This window comes from Podarcis melisellensis (assembly GCF_964234715.1).
Source record: "Podarcis melisellensis genome assembly, chromosome: 14".
Taxonomy (NCBI): Eukaryota; Metazoa; Chordata; class Lepidosauria; order Squamata; family Lacertidae; genus Podarcis; species Podarcis melisellensis.
The window spans coordinates 29,172,003-29,190,968 of record NC_138546.1 but is presented as its reverse complement, the minus strand read 5'-3'; the positions used below and the strand labels follow the sequence as shown (position 1 = coordinate 29,190,968).

The 18,966-nt window shown below is 47.4% G+C and overlaps 1 protein-coding gene across 1 annotated transcript in view; it reads left to right on the top strand.

The window, feature by feature from the left end:
• Nucleotides 1-17,244, top strand: part of RGMA (repulsive guidance molecule BMP co-receptor a) — a 32,825-nt gene extending 15,581 nt beyond the window's left edge. The window contains exons 3-4 of the mRNA XM_081888674.1: nt 13,582-14,093; nt 15,179-17,244. Coding sequence (XP_081744800.1) covers nt 13,582-14,093; nt 15,179-15,889 — 1,223 coding nt within the window. The 3' untranslated portion in view covers nt 15,890-17,244. The remainder of the gene's footprint in view (nt 1-13,581; nt 14,094-15,178) is intronic.
• Nucleotides 17,245-18,966: the final 1,722 nt, after the last annotated feature.

Sequence of the window (18,966 nt, the reverse complement as noted above, 5' to 3'; positions counted from 1 at the left end):
GCGCCGGGCCCCGGCTCCTTTCACTGGGACTCAGATTTGCTCGTAAAATAGTTTTAAAGGCTCTGCAACCTGCAATTGTCAAATATCGTAATTAAGAATGGAAATCCCGTAACAGTGCCATTTTTTTAAAAAAAAATGATAATAAAAAAGAACAACCCAGCCTAGAGTAAATGTTAGCACAGCTTTGCATCCATTTTGAACAGAAAAGGACAGAAGAGAACTATAGACCAAGGGTAGGCAAACTAAGGCCTGGGGGCCGGATGCGGCCCAATCACCTTCTAAATCCGGCCCACGGACGGTCCAGGAATCCGCATGTTTTTACATGAGTAGAATGTGCCCTTTTATTTAAAATGCATCTCTGGGTTATTTTGTGGGGCCTGCCTGGTGTTTTTACATGAGTAGAATGTGTGCTTTTAATTAAAAAGTATCTCTGGGTTATTTGGGGGACATAGGAATTAGTTCATTTCCCCCCAAAAAATATAGTCTGCCCCCCACAAAGGTCCGAGGGACAGAGGACCGGACCTCTGCTGAAAAAGTTTGCTGACCCCTGCTAGACGGTCCTTGGCATCTCTGAGTAGGACTTGAAGAGACCCCCTGCATGAATCCTTGGCATGCTGCTGCCAGTCAGTGTAGACAGTACTGAGCTAGATGGACCAATGATCTCACTCTGTAGAAGCCAGTTTCCTATGATCACATCCGGGAAGGTACTGTCCGTTTAACCAGGGCTTCCACAGGGCGTGTTGGTGTCATTGCGGTGGAATTGAATTCCAAGGCAGATGTGTTTTCTTGGGTGACGTCACAGGGTTGTTAGCACAGAAAATGCTAGTTGGCTATTCTTATAGAGCAGTGGCAAGCATCCTTTATGTCCCCGAGGGCCACATGCAGCAATGGTTGGGAAGTCAGGGGCCGCTTGCCAGAGGGCTACATAACTACAAAGGCTCATCCGCATGTATGCATCCACATGTTCACACACGTGTGATTGCGATGGGGAGGAAGTTGTGTGTGGGACTGACTCTCTCCTCACAACCATAAGCATGGGAGCTATACAGTGGTACCTCAGGTTACAGGCGCTTCAGGTTACAGACTCCACTAACCCAGAAATAGTACCTTGGGTTAAGAACCTTGCTTCAGGATGAGAACAGAAATCGTGCTCTGGTGGCAGTGGGAGGCCCCATTAGCTAAAGTTAGCTTTCAGGTTAAGAAAGTTTCAATTTAAGAACGGACCTCCAGAACGAATTAAGTTCTCAACCCAAGGTACTACTGTAGGGAGTCGGACAATTGGTCCTTCTAGTTCAGCAGCTCTCCAGGTTTTCAAGCAAGGTTCTCTCCCAGCCCTCCCTGGAGATGGTGGGGATTGAACCTGAGACCTTCTGCTTGCAAGGCAGATGCTCTACCCCTGAGCTATGGCCCTTCCATACTGCCAGGCAGTAAAATTTGATGGGGGTAATTTGGCAGTGGGAAGTGAACCTCAGGATTGCACAGGTGGAATATGCCAAAGGACCTCCCTACCTGTTCTGTCTCCTAGTGTTTCTAGCCTTTTTGAAAGCTTGCAAGCCAGAGCAGATAGCCGAGGGCTAGTGCCTCGAGTAGCAGAGCTTCTATTTAACAATCGCTGCTAGTAATAATAGCGATAAGGGCTGCCATGCTGAATGAGATCAAAGGAAAAGTGACAGCTTTATATTCTTGCCTTGCAGGGGGGTGAACTGGATGATCCTCAGGGTCCCTTCCAACCCAACAATTCTATCATACCTGATGCCCACTGTGGTTTCCAACAAAAAAGTCTGGCGGATGACAGCGACAAAGTTGTGCATAAAGACATCCATAATAGCCTTCCTTGTCCCTTGTTAACCGCTAGTTCACACACTTATTTGATGCGTTTACTTATCATTTACAGTTGTACCTCGGGTTAAGAACTTAATTCGTTCTGGAGGTCTGTTCTTAACCTGAAACTGTTCTTAACCTGAAGCACCACTTTAGCTAATGGGGCCTCCCGCTGCCACCACCGTGTGATTTCTGTTCTCATCCTGAAGCAAAGTTCTTAACCCGAGATACTATTTCTGGGTTAGCGGAGTCTGTAACCTGAAGCGTATGTAACCTGAAGCGTATGTAACCTGAGGTACCACTGTATACCCCAACCTTCAAATTACAGTTATGCTCCCAGAGCAGCTAACAGAGCAGTAAGAAATAATAATAATAATTTATTGTTATTTAACAACAACAACAAAAACAAATAACGTACAATGATGATGGTGATTTATTCACTTTGTTACCCACCCTTTGCCGTAAGGTCCCAATGTGGGTTACAGCAAGTTAAGATGCAATACTGAAACACTCTAAAACAAAGGTCTAAAACAAGTTGTGGTTCACAATTAGTTCTTTATTCATGTGGTCCACAGTGTGTGTGTGTGTCTGTAAAAACCAGAATTAAAAAGCATACAGTATCTAACACAGCACATAACAGTTGCTACAACAGGCATGCAAATTATTAAGTGGTCCACCAAGACCCTCCGTGATTTTTGAGTGGTCCGTAGTTTGAGAGCCGCTGAGCTAAAACGAACCACAGTCCCAGGAACAGGGTGCATCGAAACTAACACTTCAATACAGCAATCCTGGTACAGTCGGATGCATTCTGACTTAACACATCCAACAAAGAAAACTAAACTAAACTAAAGCAACAACAGCCCGTTCAAATGGATGGCAAAATCAAATTGCTCTTAAGAGTTAAAAAAATAATTAAATGCTTACGTTAGCTGTTCTTATAAGCCTGGGAAAACGGAAGTGTTTTTGCCTGGCTCCTCAGTTAGGTGTGGAGGAGCTTACATTTCTCAGCCTGAAGGCTGTATTGTCCTCTGGGGCAATCTTGGGAGGGGGGACACGTGCCAGCGGTGGGCGGGGCCACAAATATGAATCTTACCTTTGTACAGTAGGGCTATTTTCCGCACATGCTCACACACCCCTCATCTGGACAAGCGAGGGGCATTATCAGGGTTCAAGGGCGCATTCCAGTTCCTCACCACTAACCTAAAGTGATAGCAAGGAAGTCTTCTTGGGGAGAGCACTTCCAAGGCATGGAGTCACCACGAGAAAGGTTCTGCAGTGTGCTCTCTGATGTGGCGTAAGGGTGGGCGCAAAGATATAGTGTAAGAAACCCAGGGCTGCCAGCAAAACGGGGGTCCTGGGTCAAGGTCCTCCACCCGAACAGATTATGCATGGTGAGGGCAGGGGGAAGTGTATACCGTATTTTTTGCTCTATAAGACTCACTTTTTTCCTCCTAAAAAGTAAGGGGAAATGTGTGTTCGTCTTATGGAGCGAATGCGGGCTGCACAGCTATCCCAGAAGCCAGAACAGCAAGAAGGATTGCTGCTTTCACTGTGTAGCGATCCCTCTTGCTGTTCTGGCTTCTGAGATTCAGAATATTTTTTTTTCTTGTTTTCCTCCTCCTAAAACTAGGTGCGTCTTGTGATCTGGTGTGTCTTATAGAGCGAAAAATACGGCAAATAAATTCAGGGTGGAGAAAAGGAAGGACTTCATTACATTATTTATGGAAGTCACTGCCAGGAGTTTTGATGATGGCCACTGGCTGAGATGACTTTGGTAGGGGATTCTCAAAGGCAGGGAAAAGACTTGACCTATCAGTGACTATTAGTCAAACCTCCAGTTTCATATGCAGTATACCCCTGGAAACCACATGGAAGAGGATCTTTTGTCTTCATCTGTTTTTAGGCTTCGTAGAAGCACCCGAGCCCTCTTCAATGCGTGCTGTTTGTGTGTTTATAACCCACATTTCATAAAGGCACAGCAAGGTGGTAAGCAACATGCAGGATTATAATAAAATCAGTTAAACATCAAGAAAACACCAGTGAACACTGGAAATTGTTCTTTTATTTTAGTTGAAAATAAAAGAAACAAAGCACTGCGAAGGCCTGTCTAAATAATACAGGGAGAAGCTGCTGAGGGTCTGCACAGGGCAGTGCTTGCCACAATAAAAACTCACTCCCAAGGTCAACCAAACCTCTCCAGAAGGTATCATAGATATCCTACAATCGTAGAGTTCGAAGTGAACCTGAGGATCAAGTCCAATGTCCTGCAAGGCAGGAATATGCAGTTGTCCCATATGGGGATCAAACCTGCAACCTTGGCGTTATCAGCACTACGCTCTATCCAAGTGAGCTATCCAGTGCCCCATTGGAGAGTCTCAGTGATCAAGGTGGAGCTTGAAGGATCAGATGGTCTTTAAGGTGCTTTGGGCCCAAGTTGTTCAGGCCTTTGTGAATGAACCCAAGAACCGGCCTGGTAGCAAATAGGCAAGCAGTGTAGCAGAGGGGTTACCAGCGCATGGAGCATTTTTTTCTGGCTTGTTGTGGTCCAGTGTGTTAAGCCAGCCTGCAAGGGGTGACTGGATGGAGAAGCTCACTTGCTCTGCCTCAGCAACCCCAGTTGCCATTCTCATTGCTCTCTGCCAATTGGAGAGCGGCAGTCTGAAAGATGGAGCCTTCTCTGCCAGGGGAAAGTGAGCCTCCGCAGGTACAGGAGGCAAGCAGGCAGAGTTAGTACGCTTGTTCCCAGAACTACAACTCTGCGCACCAACAGAATGCCTCAGGAGTGAGGATGGCCCTGGGTGGCTGCGTAGATATGTTCAACTGCCAAATCAAAATCTCAGTCCACATAAAACTGAAACACAGCTATCCTTGGAAATTTCTGCTTCTCTAAATGTTGCAATGCCACTTTCAAGCAAAAAAAGGAGGTGCAAAAAAGCACATGTTATGGGAAGGTGTGCATGGGAGAATATGCATGTTCGTGAAAATACCATGCATTATATTAGAGAATCATAGAGTCTTAAAATCACAGAATTGTAGAGTTTGAAGGGGTCGCATCGAGTCCAATTCCCTGCGATGCAGGAATCTTTTGCCCAACCAATGCACTATAAAAATGCACGATATTAGGGGCGAAAAAATGTGTGCATTGGGAATGCAGAGGGAAATGTATGCCTTTTCATTAAAAAAAAAATGTTACAAACTGATGAAGAAGAGGTGAACGGGAAAAATGAGAAAGTGAGAGAAACCAACATGGGCAGATTTTCCCCTCCCTGTTAAGGAGGGCTTTGTGTCAGAACAGGACTCTGGGTGATGCTGGATGATCTGATCTGATATGATGTAGAAACAGCTGCCTGGCTTGCTGTCCTCCTACTCACGGCTTCCCTGTCAGTGATAGCCACAGATAAGAACAGGAGACAAGCCTTGCAGGATCAGGCCAATGATCCATCTAGCTCAGCATCCTGTTCTCCCACTGGCTGACCCGATACCTGTGGTTAAGACCACGGACAACCGCCCTCTGCCCACCTGGGATTCCCAGCAACCAGTACTCAGAGGCAATAACGCCTCCAACAGTGGAGGTAGAACGTAGGCATCTTGACTAATAGTTTGGATGAAGAGTTTGGATTTGATATCCCGCTTTATCACTACCCTAAGGAGTCTCAAAGCGGCTAACATTCTCCTTTCCCTTCCTCCCCCACAACAAACACTCTGTGAGGTGAGTGAGGCTAAGAGACTTCAAAGAAGTGTGACTAGCCCAAAGTCACCCAGCAGCTGCATGTGGAGGAGCGGGGAAGCGAACCCCATTCACCAGATTGCGAGTCCACCGCTCTTAACCACTACACCACGCTGGCTCTCCAACACCACACTGGCTCTCCACTGACTAATAGGTGGTGTCAGGAGAGGAGGAGAAAGGGAGGGCTATGAGGGGGACAGAGGGGGAACCCAGACATGGTCCTAGCCGCAACCTTTGGATGTGCACTTGAAAGGAAAACCATCTTTAAATCAAGGTTGTAAATCTCCAGTTGCTGTGGCTATTTAAGAATCAGCTCTGAAGGGATCCAGTTCTTCTCCTTTCTTGGTCACAGCATCTGGGCAGGTGTGACGATCAGCTAAAAACTGTGGCCTAGTAACTTGCGTAGGTTATTGGCGTGGATATTTGGCTGATGAATGTTGCTGACACATTCTCTTAACACATGAAGCCCTTCTTAAAAGTGCCCTTTTCCCCAAACCAACCTCTTGCTTAGACAGCTCTTGCTTAGACAGCTAGATCTTGCAATAATACTTCAGCACTTCTGAGAGATGTTCCAGTGAGTTTCTAAGGGAGTGGGGACAGGAAGAGAGTTTTGCGGAGCAGGGACATCAGCAGAAACCCATTTCCCGCAAACGATTTGCCTCTCAATTTTGCTGAGAAGCCCAAGTTGTTGTGCTCTGCCAGACACCCATTTTTATTCTTCTTTTTTAATCTTCAGCTCTTGATCCTTTATACCCCACCCTTCACTGGAATCAACACCTCCGCCTGAGAATGCTGCAATGTTTTGGCAGTGATCTGTTGTATGCATTTGTTTTTGTTGAGAGTTATGTGCCTGGGGCTCTTTACCTGTACTCCGTTGGGATTGCATGTGTGCAAGGCAGAGCAAACGTGTGTGTGTGTGCGCGCGCGCGCATTGAGTTGAGCTGAACAATCCAAAAGCATGAGTTCCCACAATGAAGCATCTTGCTGCCAATAATTTCATGGTGGAGGCAAGCTGAAGCTTCTTGAAGTCCCTGGAGCTGGAGTGAAATATGCAGGTGTTATTTATATGCAAAATCTCCGCCATAATGCAATATTGTTTACTGCAAGAATCCAATAGAATCTGCACTGTTTGTCTACACACGGAGGCGCCCAGAGTAGAGAACAAGTTTTTTTTTTTAAATTGTTTTATTTTAACTTGCATCCCACCTGATTTTCAGAAGAAACTCAAGGCATCTAACAAATCCAGACATCATAACAAAATTAAAATATATATTGCAATCCCTGCTTCCAAACCCTGTCATAACATCAAAGAATCAACTTTAAAAAACAAAGCCAAAACTATAGTAGCAATTCCAAAAAGGGCAATCGGGATTAAAACATAGGAACAGAAAATGAAAAACCTTTACCTTTACTAGTTGCCTAAAATACTATATTGGTGGGTCCTCCTGATATACCTGAGTTGGCACAGGGTAGGCACCACTGTGAGAAAAAAGGGGTCTTACTGTTAAAGGTTTTGCCATCACAGCAGCTGTTTCTCCAGGTTTTGCCAACCTGGTGCCCTCCAGCTGTTTTGGACTAGAGCTCCGATCAGCCCCAGGCAGCACATTAAACCAATCTTTGCCAGGCCTGGGGCATTTCCAAGTGGCCTTTTTATCTACTCTGATTTGTTTTCGGGGAGAATAGAAAACAATGGCTGTATAGCAAGCACACATCCTGATTTGTTTGCACAGAGATTAGATGACATTGCATCAATGAAGGTGTTGCCCCACACTTTCTGGTAACTTTCCTTATCGCAAAAAAAATCCAGTCTTTGGAGGGAAGCAAATTCATTGTGCAAGACCTCCCATTCAGCTGTAATTGTGCAACCTGAAGTTGCTGGTATGTGATTGAATCTTGCTTGAAAATTGGGACTGTCTTGAAGTGTCCCTTGTTGCATTCTAGCTGCTAAGGGAAGATTTTGTGTGTGAGAGAGAGCGGGGGGAGGGAGGGAGGTACCCTCTTTTAAAATGTTTTACTATATCAGCCATGGGCATGGCGGTGCCATTCAGGTCTGTAATGTAAAAAAGGGAAAAATCATTTTTTCAAGCCCAGGTTTATGATTTCACTTCCTATAAACACTGCTTTTCCAAAGGCTTTGAAGTTTACCTTTTGCAGTTTTTTTGGGGGGGGTGAGGTATTCCTCCCTGCCTATGAGGATGCCTTGCTTTGATTGTTGGCTCTCTGTTTATGCCAGGGTTTCGCAAACTTGAATCATCAGACTTTGGACTCCAGCTTCAAACTTTGGACTGCAACTCCCATCATCCCTAGCAAGCAGGAACAGTGGTCAGGGATGATAGGAATTGTAGTCCCAAAACAGAGTGAGGAAAAGTTGGAAGTGAGATGCTGTGTTCTAGAGGAACCATGTTCTGGTCCTTAGGAGCCAACTCCTAAGGGCCATGGGGGCTTCGGCCCCCACAATAAAGTATTTGAGGGGGCTGGGCCTTTGGGGGTGAAGTCAGACTGTTTGAAGGTTACCTGCTGCGGTTGTGGAGACCGATGCAGGAGAGACATATTTAGTTTCAGCTGGGACAGACGAAGGCGTCCAGTTGTGCTGCTACAGATGCACTATGGTGTTTCTTCTCTCTGCACTCCTCCCCACCATCATTCCTTCTCTGGTCATTGCTGTGGATACACAACCTGACGATCTCTCTTGTCTGCAACCACAGGGTGAGGTTGATGTTGCCAACCTTCTTCTCAAATTTGCATACTGTTTAACGGGCCTGATCCCTGAAGCTGGCTCCCCGTAGAGCACATCCTTGCAGAATATCTCTTTAGTTTTTAAAGGAATTAAAAAAAAATCTAACTAACTTGAGTTTAAGTGAGCCCCTGCAGGAGGGATATTCAGCTCCTTAGAGCACAGGTGAGGCACTCTCTGTATCCAGGTCTTGAGACTCTCCTCAGACCATATTCCTTACCAGCCCTCTGCCCACTTTCGCTTCTGGTCCATGATGCCCAGTTGTCCACATGGGAATGTGTCACTCAGGCTGGGAAAACCAGCCCCGCTTTAAGAGGAAAGGCAGGAAGGATGCAAATGTCAAGAACATTGTGGAATCCCAGCCCTAAAATCTTCCAGGTGCCCCCCTGCCTCCGAAAAAGATTCTTTCCTCTCTGCACCCTGCAACCTCTGCTCCATTACACAATAAAAATTGCCATGTAAGGAATGTTGGCTCTGTTTTCACCCCCTCCTCTACTTTCACGCCTCTCCCTCTGCTCTTGAAATCTGACCCGATTCCTTTGCACGTGGTCGTAACTTTATTGGCCTGTATTGGAGTCCTCCTTTTCTTTTTCACCCAAAAGATTTTGCAGATTTCATTGTCTCTCTTCCTTCAGCCAACCCCTTAGCTAGGGTCTCTGGGGGTCTTCCCACCCTTCCCCCAGTCCCTTTCCCCCCTTCAAATCAGTTTTATGGGACCCTTTCCCCCCTGCTCCCTGATTTTTTTTGTCATGCAAACAAGCCTGTGATAATCGCCCTATTCTTTGGCAAAGGTCTTCAGCTCAATGATTAGCAGTTCAAAGGCTCAGAAGCTTAATGGCCTGTCAGGGCCGGCCCACAAACCCCATTCATTCCTGCTCTGGTCATTGGCAGGACCGGCCTGCCTCCTGTGGGTCCCTTTCAGCCCTGCCATGCCTATGGAGGGGCGCTGTTCAAAGCAGGCATCAATCACCACCAGGGCAGGAGGGCTGGGGCAAGGGAGGCTCCGGGCAACAGTAGTTAGTGCATAGGGAAGAGGTTGTCTCCCTCTCATATAATACGCAGCAGTTGGAACAGCTCAGTCGGTAGAGCATGAGGCTCTTAACCACAGGGTTGTGAGTTTGAGCCCCATCTTGGTCAAAAGGTTCCTGCATTGCAGGGAGTTGGACTAGATCAGGCATCCCCAACCTTCCACATGTTTTGGACTACAATTCCCATCATCCCTGACCACTGGTCCTGTTAGCTAGGGATCATGGGAGTTGTAGGCCAAAACATCTGGAGGGCCACAGGTTGGGGATGCCTGGACTAGATGAGTCTTGGGCTTCCTTCCAATTCTATGAATTCTTTAGGGGAAGCCATGGCTGCTTAAAAGGCTGCTTTAAATGTATGGTGTGGATGGCCTGATGTTCTCTGCCTTTTGTATGCCTTGCAACCTGTTCTCACAGCCTCTGGGATGACCTAGGTGCAACAGCCCCTCTCCCCACTTGTGATTCTCAGCAACTGGTATCCACACTCCCAAACTTGGAAAAATATGTGCCAACCTTGGAGCTGATGTATGTATTTTGGACCAACCAATGCATTATGGCAGACACTGTTGTAGACTAAAGTTCACTTCATTGGCAGATCAGCACATGGGTTTATCTTGCGCATGACAAGCAGTGAGGTTAGAGCAGTGATGGCCAAACTTGGCCCTCCAGCTGTTTTGGGACTACAACTCCCATCATCCTGTTAGCTAGGGATGATGGGAGTTGTAGTCCCAAAACAGCTGGTGGGCCAAGTTTGGCAATCACTGGGTTAGAAGGCCATGAAATGCAAGAGAAATATGCAGGCTACCATGCTAAAGCTTAGAGCTGCCTTCCCCAACCTGCTGCACGTCAGATGTTTTAGACTACAACTCCCCCAAGCATCAGGCAGCATAGTTCCATCGGCAGAGCATGAGACCCTTAATCTCAGGGTTGTGGGTTCAAACCCCACGGGTGAAAGATTCCTGCATTGCGGCGGGTTGGAGTAGATGATCCTTACGGTCCCTTCCAACTCTACAATTATGTGATTCTATCTGTGGGGCACCAGTTTGGGGAAGCCTATCTTCGATGTGTGTAATGGTTACGTGGCCGTTTGAAAAGCAAACACAAACATCCCGGGGATTAAAGCCTGCAGCAACATCCTGCATTTATTTATCCTCTGTGCCCGTGCGGACTCAGACCGTGCACACAGCCAGATAATACTGGATTTGCTTTTGCACAGACTGTGGCACAGGGCAGCCTCTCGTTTGGCTCACCCGCCGCCTGCCCCCCACTGCACCCCCAAGTCCTGTGGTTCAGTTTTTCCTTCTCCCTGAGCATTTGGAGCCAGCGAGGCCTGCTCCTGCGCTAAGTCATCCGCGGCCGAAACGCAGATGTAGTTGATGGAAAATGGATTATGTGAAATTGAACAAACAGGGTTTTCTTGGCTTCGGATCAAATCCGTTTGTCCAGAGCTGCGCCAAAGCTGCTGGCTGTACGGAGCGTGTTGCCCTGAGGGTGGGTGGAGAGGAGGGGAGGAGATGGAGTTACGGCAAGCAGGCATTAGCCCTGCCCAGATTCCAGATGGGAGACTGGGGGAGCGGTGGGAAGACAGGATCCCCACCATCTAGACTGCACCGATTCACTAGCCAGAGATGGCTGTGCTCTGCCTCCACAGCCAGAGACAGTACAGTGGTACCTCGGGTTACAGATGCTTCAGGTTACAGACTCTGCTAACCCAGAAATAGTACCTCAGGTTAAGAACTTCAGGATGAGAACAGAAATCGCACAGCGGCAGTGGGAGGCCCCATTAGCTAAAGTGGTACCTCAGGTTAAGAACACTTTCAGGTTAAGAACGGACCCCCGGAATTAACTAAGTTACTAACCCGAGGTACCACTGTAAATGCTTCTGAATACCAGTTGCTGGAAGCCACAGGCAGGGAGAGACCTCTGGTCCTGCTTGTGTGGTTCCCACAGGCATCTGATTGGCCACAGTGAGAACAGGATGCTACACTAGATAGGCCATTGGCCTGATCCCGCAGGGTTCTTGACTCAGAGCAATTGGGGGCAGCTGCAGTGGCCAGTGTTAGAAACTCAGATATTGAAGCCAGGCGCCAAATAGCTCCTTCAACCAAGGTTACAGTCACCCAAACTGAACGTCTAGTTGCCATTTGGGGGCAAGGCTGCCCAAAAGTCTTGTTTTTCAATCACGACTGTGATTGATTCTGTTCAGATGGCAGCGTTGAGCTAGGTTAAGAAAGTTGAGAACGTAAAAGAAGAAAAGTCACTTGATCCAGGGACAGTCCACATCTATATAGGCCTGTTCCTACCGCTTTCTTAATGGTGACGTGGACCATTCATAAAATGTAATAATGTTTTTCACACCTGTGAGCCGGGCAGGTGGGTAAGTGAAGACATGTGATGACAATTCACTATAACATTGTTCTCAGGCTGCACAGAAAAAGCATTTGGGTTCCTGAAATTCATTATGACTGTGCAGATAAAATACAACTGATAGAATTTCACAGGATGTGGTATTCATGATCCCCAGGCATTTATCTCTAGATGTTGGAGATGACAGACATCAAGAGGATAAGGGAATGGTTTGTGGAGACTCCCAAGGGTCAGCCTGGGAGGAGGTAGTTACGTCACAAGGCTGAGGTTCCTCACTCCTGCAGTAATCCTTACAACAATCCTTGGACTGTAAGCTGGTTGGGGCAGGGACCTCCCCTTTTATACTATCTATATCCTACACAGGTCCTTAAATTCTGCTGCAAGGATGATTGAGATAATGTGAACCGTGTGCTTTGTACACCTACAATCCTGCCCAGCTGGAGATTTCGGAGCAGAGAATTCTGGATTTACACCTCTGGCTCTCGGCTAAGATAAATATCACCACCTCTCACACCACTATCCAGCCTGGATTTCCCTTGTGGTATTGTGGGGTGTCAGCATAGTTGCTGTAATAGATTTCTCCTCTGCTGTTTTGTGCTACTCGTTCCACATGTCTCCCTCCCTCTGCGCGCGCGCACACACACACACACACACACAGCAAATTGCGGGATCTTGACTCCTCTGCACTAGCGGGCCAAGGGGGTTGAGTCACGCTGGTGTTTTGCAATCTGAAGGCATTGGCACTGAGCAGAGGTGCTGAAGGCGGCCCTTTGTCAACCAATTAGGATGGCCAACCAGCTGCAGCAGAGGTTGAGTGGCCCAGCGATGCTCAACTCTCAGTAAAAGCCTTTATCTCCTTCAAGCAGGAGAGAGGAGCTGAGTGAGGAGGGGCTGCTTCCAGCTCTCAGATCAGGTGCATTAATGAGAGTTCGTTCAGGGGGGGGCAGGGGGAGGGTTTGATGACACAGACTCGTCCAATATCCTGGAGAACCACTGCTGTTCAATGTAGACACAGAACTGAACTAGCTGGACCAATGACCTGATTCAGTATTTTAGACAGCTCCTGACCCTCCAGGGAGAAGGTTCTCTTGTTGAGGAAAGAGCACACAGGACTGACTCCTGGAATTTATACCAGGCTTGGCCAATCAGGCAGTTTCATGCCGCCTGTCAGTTACAGGAGAAGATGCCCGTTATTCCATTCTACAGCTGAAGGGGCTGCTTCTAAGATGACCTGCTTATTGAGTCTTCATCCTGGTTCGTAGGGAGATTAGATGACATTGGCTGTTCAGTGAGCACACATTCTGATCTGCTTGTGGAGAGGTTAGACAACATTGCATCAAAGCAAGGGTCACCCCGCACTTTTCCAATGTGTTGTCCCGTTGCTTTTTCTTATTCCACACTTTTCGGAGCATTCCCCTGTCACTGTCCAATAAGCAAAAAGTAAGTGTGTGTGTGTGTTTAAAGTGGATTTGTTGTGTTAGGTTGACACGAGTGTTTCATTTCACTTTAAAAGCACAAACCTAAAGTTCTAGCCTGTGTTTGAATCTGTCCTGCAAAATAGTGACAGTCTGAGAGGTTGGGGGAAAGTATGGCTCTTGCATTTGTTCTTTTTCTTCTCTCTCTCTCTCTCTCTCTCTCTCTCTCTCTCTCTCTCTCTAATACACACACGTCTTTTTGAAAGTTTATGTATGACACCTGGCTTTGGAAATTTGGCCTTATATGGAGACGTGTATGTGAAACAACACATCAAGCTGTTTTCCCCAGAACTTAAAACTACATAAAACCTTTAGGAAAACATCTCCCCCTACTGGCCTCGAACAGTTTCTTCTCTCTCCTTCCCCTGCCTAAAACTTCTCAAAATCTCTCCATGTTTTAAAGGTGTCTGCCTTGTTTCCTTTCCCCCACAGTGACGTCTCAGTGTAAAATCATGAAGTGCAATTCTGAGTTCTTGGCGGCCACGTCGGGGCCCCACCACGTGGGGGCAGAGGACACCCCCGAGTTCTGCACGGCCCTCCGAGCCTATGCTCACTGCACTCACCGCACCGCCCGCACCTGCCGCGGAGACCTGGCTTACCACTCCGCTGTCCACGGCATCGACGACCTGATGGCCCAGCACAACTGCTCCAAAGACGGCCCCACTTCCCAGCCGCGGGTCCGCCCTCTGCCCCGAGGTGACAGCCAGGAGCGCTCAGACAGCCCGGAAATCTGCCATTATGAGAAGAGCTTCCACAAACACTCTCCTCCTCCCAACTATACGCACTGTGGGCTGTTTGGAGACCCCCACCTGAGGACTTTTTCTGACAGTTTCCAGACTTGCATAGTCCAAGGGGCATGGCCGCTCATCAACAACAACTACCTGAATGTGCAGGTCACCAACACACCTGTCTTGCCCGGTTCCACGGCGACAGCTACTAGCAAGGTAAAGGCGTGACCTATTCAGTGGTTGTTATTTCAAGATGACGATGCCTCACAGCAGCTTTGCTGAGAATTCTCACATAGCTGAATAAAGTAGGCACATCTCTAGGTCCACATTCACGCCGTATGTTTGAAATTTCCCCAGGTGCCAGGTGCATTTTGCAATTGGCATGGGTCCAGAAGAGCTTATTTCTTGCATTTATATCCCACCTTTTTCTCCAAGGAGTACATGGTTTACCCCCTCCCCAATTAATACCTACAACAGCCCTATGAGGTAGGTTAAGAGGCTGTGACTGACCCAAGGTCACCCAGTGAGTGGGGGTTTGAACCCTGATCCTAGTGGGGGTTTGAACCCTGATCCAGGTCCTAGTCAGACACTCTAACCACTACACCACACTGGCTTCCTAGAATACTTCTGCTATGCAGCAGCTCTATAAATTAAGTAGGTAAAAAAATACAGGGAAAGCAAAATGACACTTAGAGAAGGATCCAAAATATTTCCCTTGAATTTGATTTATTCTAGATTGTTGTATTCAATGTTTTAATATATTGTAAACCACTTGGAGATTATTTTTCTTCAAACATAAAGCAGATTAGAAATGAAATGAATAATAATAGAAATTTTTTTAAATTCCACAGGGGGGGAAATGCTTCCTAGGCATTCCATTGTTCAACCTAGATTTAAGGTGCCATTTGGCGATTAGGTTATGTATCTGAGTTTCTAACGCTGGTCACACCATGTATTTAAAGCACTGGGATGTCACGTTATCCCTGCAAGGGATTCTGGGAGCTGTGGTTTGTTAAGGGTGCTGAGAGCTGTTCTCTCCCCTCCCCTGCCGAGCTACAATTCCTAGAGTGGATTAACAATCAATCCCCTTTCCTTAGGGAGTTCTGGGACTACAGGTCCCATCATCCCCAGCCATTGGCCATGCTGGCTGGGACTGGGGGGGCAGGTTAGCCACCCCTCCACTGAAGGGACAGAAGTGTATGAGTGGCTATGGTTGGATCAATGAGCTCTTACCAATCTCAGTAACTCTCCCTTTTCATACCATCTCTCTCCCCACCCTCCAACCTTTCTTCCCTATTTAGCTCACCATAATTTTCAAGAGCTTCCAAGAATGCGTGGAGCAGAAAGTCTACCAGGCCGAAACGGATGAACTCCCAGCGGCCTTTGCCGATGGCTCCAAGAACGGTGGCGACAAGCATGGCGCCAACAGCCTGAAGATCACTGAGAAGGTGTCCGGCCAACACATTGAGATCCAGGCCAAGTATATTGGCACTACCATTGTGGTGAGGCAGGTGGGTCGCTACCTCACCTTTGCTGTGAGGATGCCCGAAGAGGTGGTGAAAGCGGTTGAAGACGGAGACAACCAGGGCCTCTACCTCTGTCTCTGGGGTTGCCCGCTTAACCAGCAGATAGACTTCCAGGCCTTCCGTTCGACCGCGCAGACCACAGAGAACCGGGCTCGCCAGAAAGGGGCCAGCTCTCCGTCTCCGCCAGAGCATTTCACCTATGAGACAGCCACAGCAAAGTGCCGGGAGAAGCTTCCGGTGGAGGACTTATACTTCCAGTCCTGTGTCTTCGACCTCTTGACGACGGGCGACGTCAACTTTACCCTTGCTGCTTACTATGCCTTTGAAGACGTCAAAATGCTGCACTCCAACAAAGACAAATTGCACCTCTACGAACGGACACAAGACTTGGAGACAGGCAATACGGCCCCCTTGGAGCCTCCCACACTTCTCCTTTTTCTGGGGGTGTTGGCATGCTTGAGCCAGTGGACAGCTGTTTTCCTATAGGCCGTCCTCTGTGGCAGACCTCCTGAGTCGGGGAAAACAAGAGAACAATTGTACTGGGTAACTAAGAGGCTGAGCCAGCTGAGAGCGAACAGTTTTAGTGACTGCTTTTTCTCCAGGGGGAAAATCCCCCAGAAAAAGCAATTGATCAAATAGGTTTGAACCTTCTTTCCAAGTGAAGGCCTCCTTTTATGTTAAAGAGTTCTGAACTTGTGGTTGATCCCTGCTCTTGTTCCCTTCCTCCTCTGATAGGAAAGGATAATGGGAGGCTTCTCACTGTCCCCCCACCCCGATCCCTCCATGTTTGCTGTACTACAAATGGTTGTGGTGATTGTGACATTGGCGTTTGTGTAAAAGTCAAAGTAGGCTGCTGCTTTTTTTTAGACAGGCAGTGGCAAGTTGCCAGTTCCAGAAATGAACTGCAGGATCATGACTGAACAGAGGTGAAAGAAAGAAAGAAAGAAAGAAAGAAAGAAAGAAAGAAAGAAAGAAAGAAAGAAAGAAAGAAAGATCCGTTCAAAGGGTTATGTGCGAGCAGAGCTTAGTCAGGCATGGGCAGCAGAAGAGTCGTGTTCTCTCCCCCACAGCTGGCTTCTAGTTCAATGCACCTGCTTTTCCCGGGGTGTGCCGAACGCTCTTGGCAAACTGGCTCTCGCGTGCTCACACCCTCATACATGTGAGACTTGCCATTGCACGTGCAAACAGCTGTGGGTGCACACCCAGTTTCTGTGATCTTGTTTGTATGCAGCTGCTGGCAGCTGCCTTTGCACAGGTGGGTGGGGAAAAGGATGAGTATTAGGCCTTCGCCTCCTCTGGCCCCAGAAGGATGGTGTACAGGAGACCCAGTCTCTAAGAACGTGCTTCTTACCACTTTCTCAGCATCCAGCAGTGGGGGAGCCCTAAGGGGATGGTAGTCCCTTTTAACGGAAAGAACAGAATTCCAATAGGGAAGGCATTGTGGGACGATGCTGTGCTTTTTGACGTTGATCCAGCGTTACCTTTGTAGAAGGCCTTCCCTACAGCTCAGATCTTTGTTTTTCTTCAAGGATTGCTGTCTATTTGCTAATTCTTCTTTCCTCCTATCCTCCTCTGGTGCTTTCAGAGGGGTAAAACAAGGCCAGTATTTTGGTGGCCCAAAGTGCCACTTCCTTTTTGGTACAACTAAGGCTACCGTAGTGTCCAAGAAATGGGCATCAAGAACTTGCTTCCTTTCAAAGTCCTTTGCTTAGGTGACCCAAAATGCTCCTTGGGGTTTTTGTGCTGTAGAGAACAAATCACACCAAGCCATCGGGAGCCCGGGCGAGAACCTTCAGAGTTCCAAAAAGACGTGCTTGTTTTCCCTACACTCCAGTTTGATTCCCAAGCTTGTTTTCCCTACACTCCAGTTTGATTCCCAAGTTTGAAGATTGCAGTTGCTCCCTGAAATCCTCCTTTATGCATGAGCCACAGGTGTGGTGATCGATGATCCATCCTTCCTGCTGAAGAGAAGCCCTCTGAAGAGGCTACCTGCTGGATCTCTGCATTCCTGCTCTGGGTTTGCAGAAATTCAGGAAGTAGATTCCTTAGAAAATGAGTAAATTCTTCCCATTGCTCACTTTAAACTAGTGCTGTGCTGATATCAGTCCTCCAGTTTGCTTTCTTTGTTTTCTTCCCCTGCTAAAGGTGCTTCAGTTTTTATACCTCATTCTCAGGGTGCTTCAGTAGTCCGTGTGTGCAAGATTTGGGACTTATGGTTGCATAGTGGCCAAGAGTAGTCTTTGTTTTATTTTCAGTAATATTCTCCAGCCTTTCTGCAGCCTCCCCGGCTGCCTGGGCATCCTGATCTGAAAAAAACCCAAGGGAGGAGTTGCCTTGTGATGTCTTCCCCTGGGCTTTGATTGACAATGCAGGCACCCAGGAAGGCTGCAGAGCACAGACCACCGGTGAGATGATTTGTGGAATGAAAGAAAGGTCACTCACAAGCACCCTTAACCACCTCCAAAGTAAAGGAAGCCCAACAAAAACCCCTGCACTCAACTCATGAGAATTTAATCAGAAGTATTTCTTCCCTGTGATAATTTTTGATTCCCCCCCTTTTTCATTAATTGGTAGAAAAGGGTCAAATAAAATGCAGGAATGTTGTTTTTTTCTGCACAGCACTATTCAAAATATTGACCTTTTCAGGTTTGAGAGCAAACCATACCTCTATTTGAATTTGGGGGTTTTTTTGGGGGGGCAGGGAAGGTAAGCCTCAGTATTTTGGAAAAGTCTTAAACAGTTTGGCATGCCTGTTCTCCTTTGTGTCTCATCACCTTGTCTTCCTGCATAGAAGTTTCCAAGCCAGGGAGTGTCTAGGAAAACTCTTACTGACCCTGGATAGAGATTCCAGGCAAATGGCATCTTCAGCTTGGATCCCCTGCCCCCTGACTCTCTTTGGCAGCTCACAGTGTGACATTTCAAGCCTCTTCCACTTTCCCATCCTCACTTAGGGCCACATTGTACATGTCAAATGCAATCTGTGCACCAGCCATGCCAGTTTTATGGTGTAAGTTCCCAGATGTGTCCAGCCAGCAGGTCAACCACGGAAGACAAGCTTGAGGTGCTCCTTGGACCATCCCAAAGCCCAGAAGATGCACACCCATAAAACACAGCCATCGACATTGTTCCACAGTGACTGCACACCTGTGTATTTCATCATTTGTACACGCCGTGACTTGCATATATGCAAAAATGTCACATGTGGCAACCTTTGTGTGGGTGTTGTGCTGTTTCCTATACAGAAGCTCTTTCTCTGTGGGAAAGAGATGGAGCTCATAACCCCAAATTCTTTCATTTGTTTGCTACAGCATCTCCTCTGCCCCAAGGAGACCCCTGTAGTGGACCAGAGGACTAAGCTATCAAAGAGCAGCATCTTTGAGGAACCAGCTCACATGGAAGGTGCTACCCCCATAATACTTGGTGATCAATTGAAATTTGCCCAGCAGTCAAACTTCCACCCACCAGCATCTCTGCTGCCCACACTGAAAAAGCAGCAGAGGAACACAATTTAGTAGCCATTTGATGTATAGGATTGTGTCTTCTAATATATAGAGTGCCCTCAC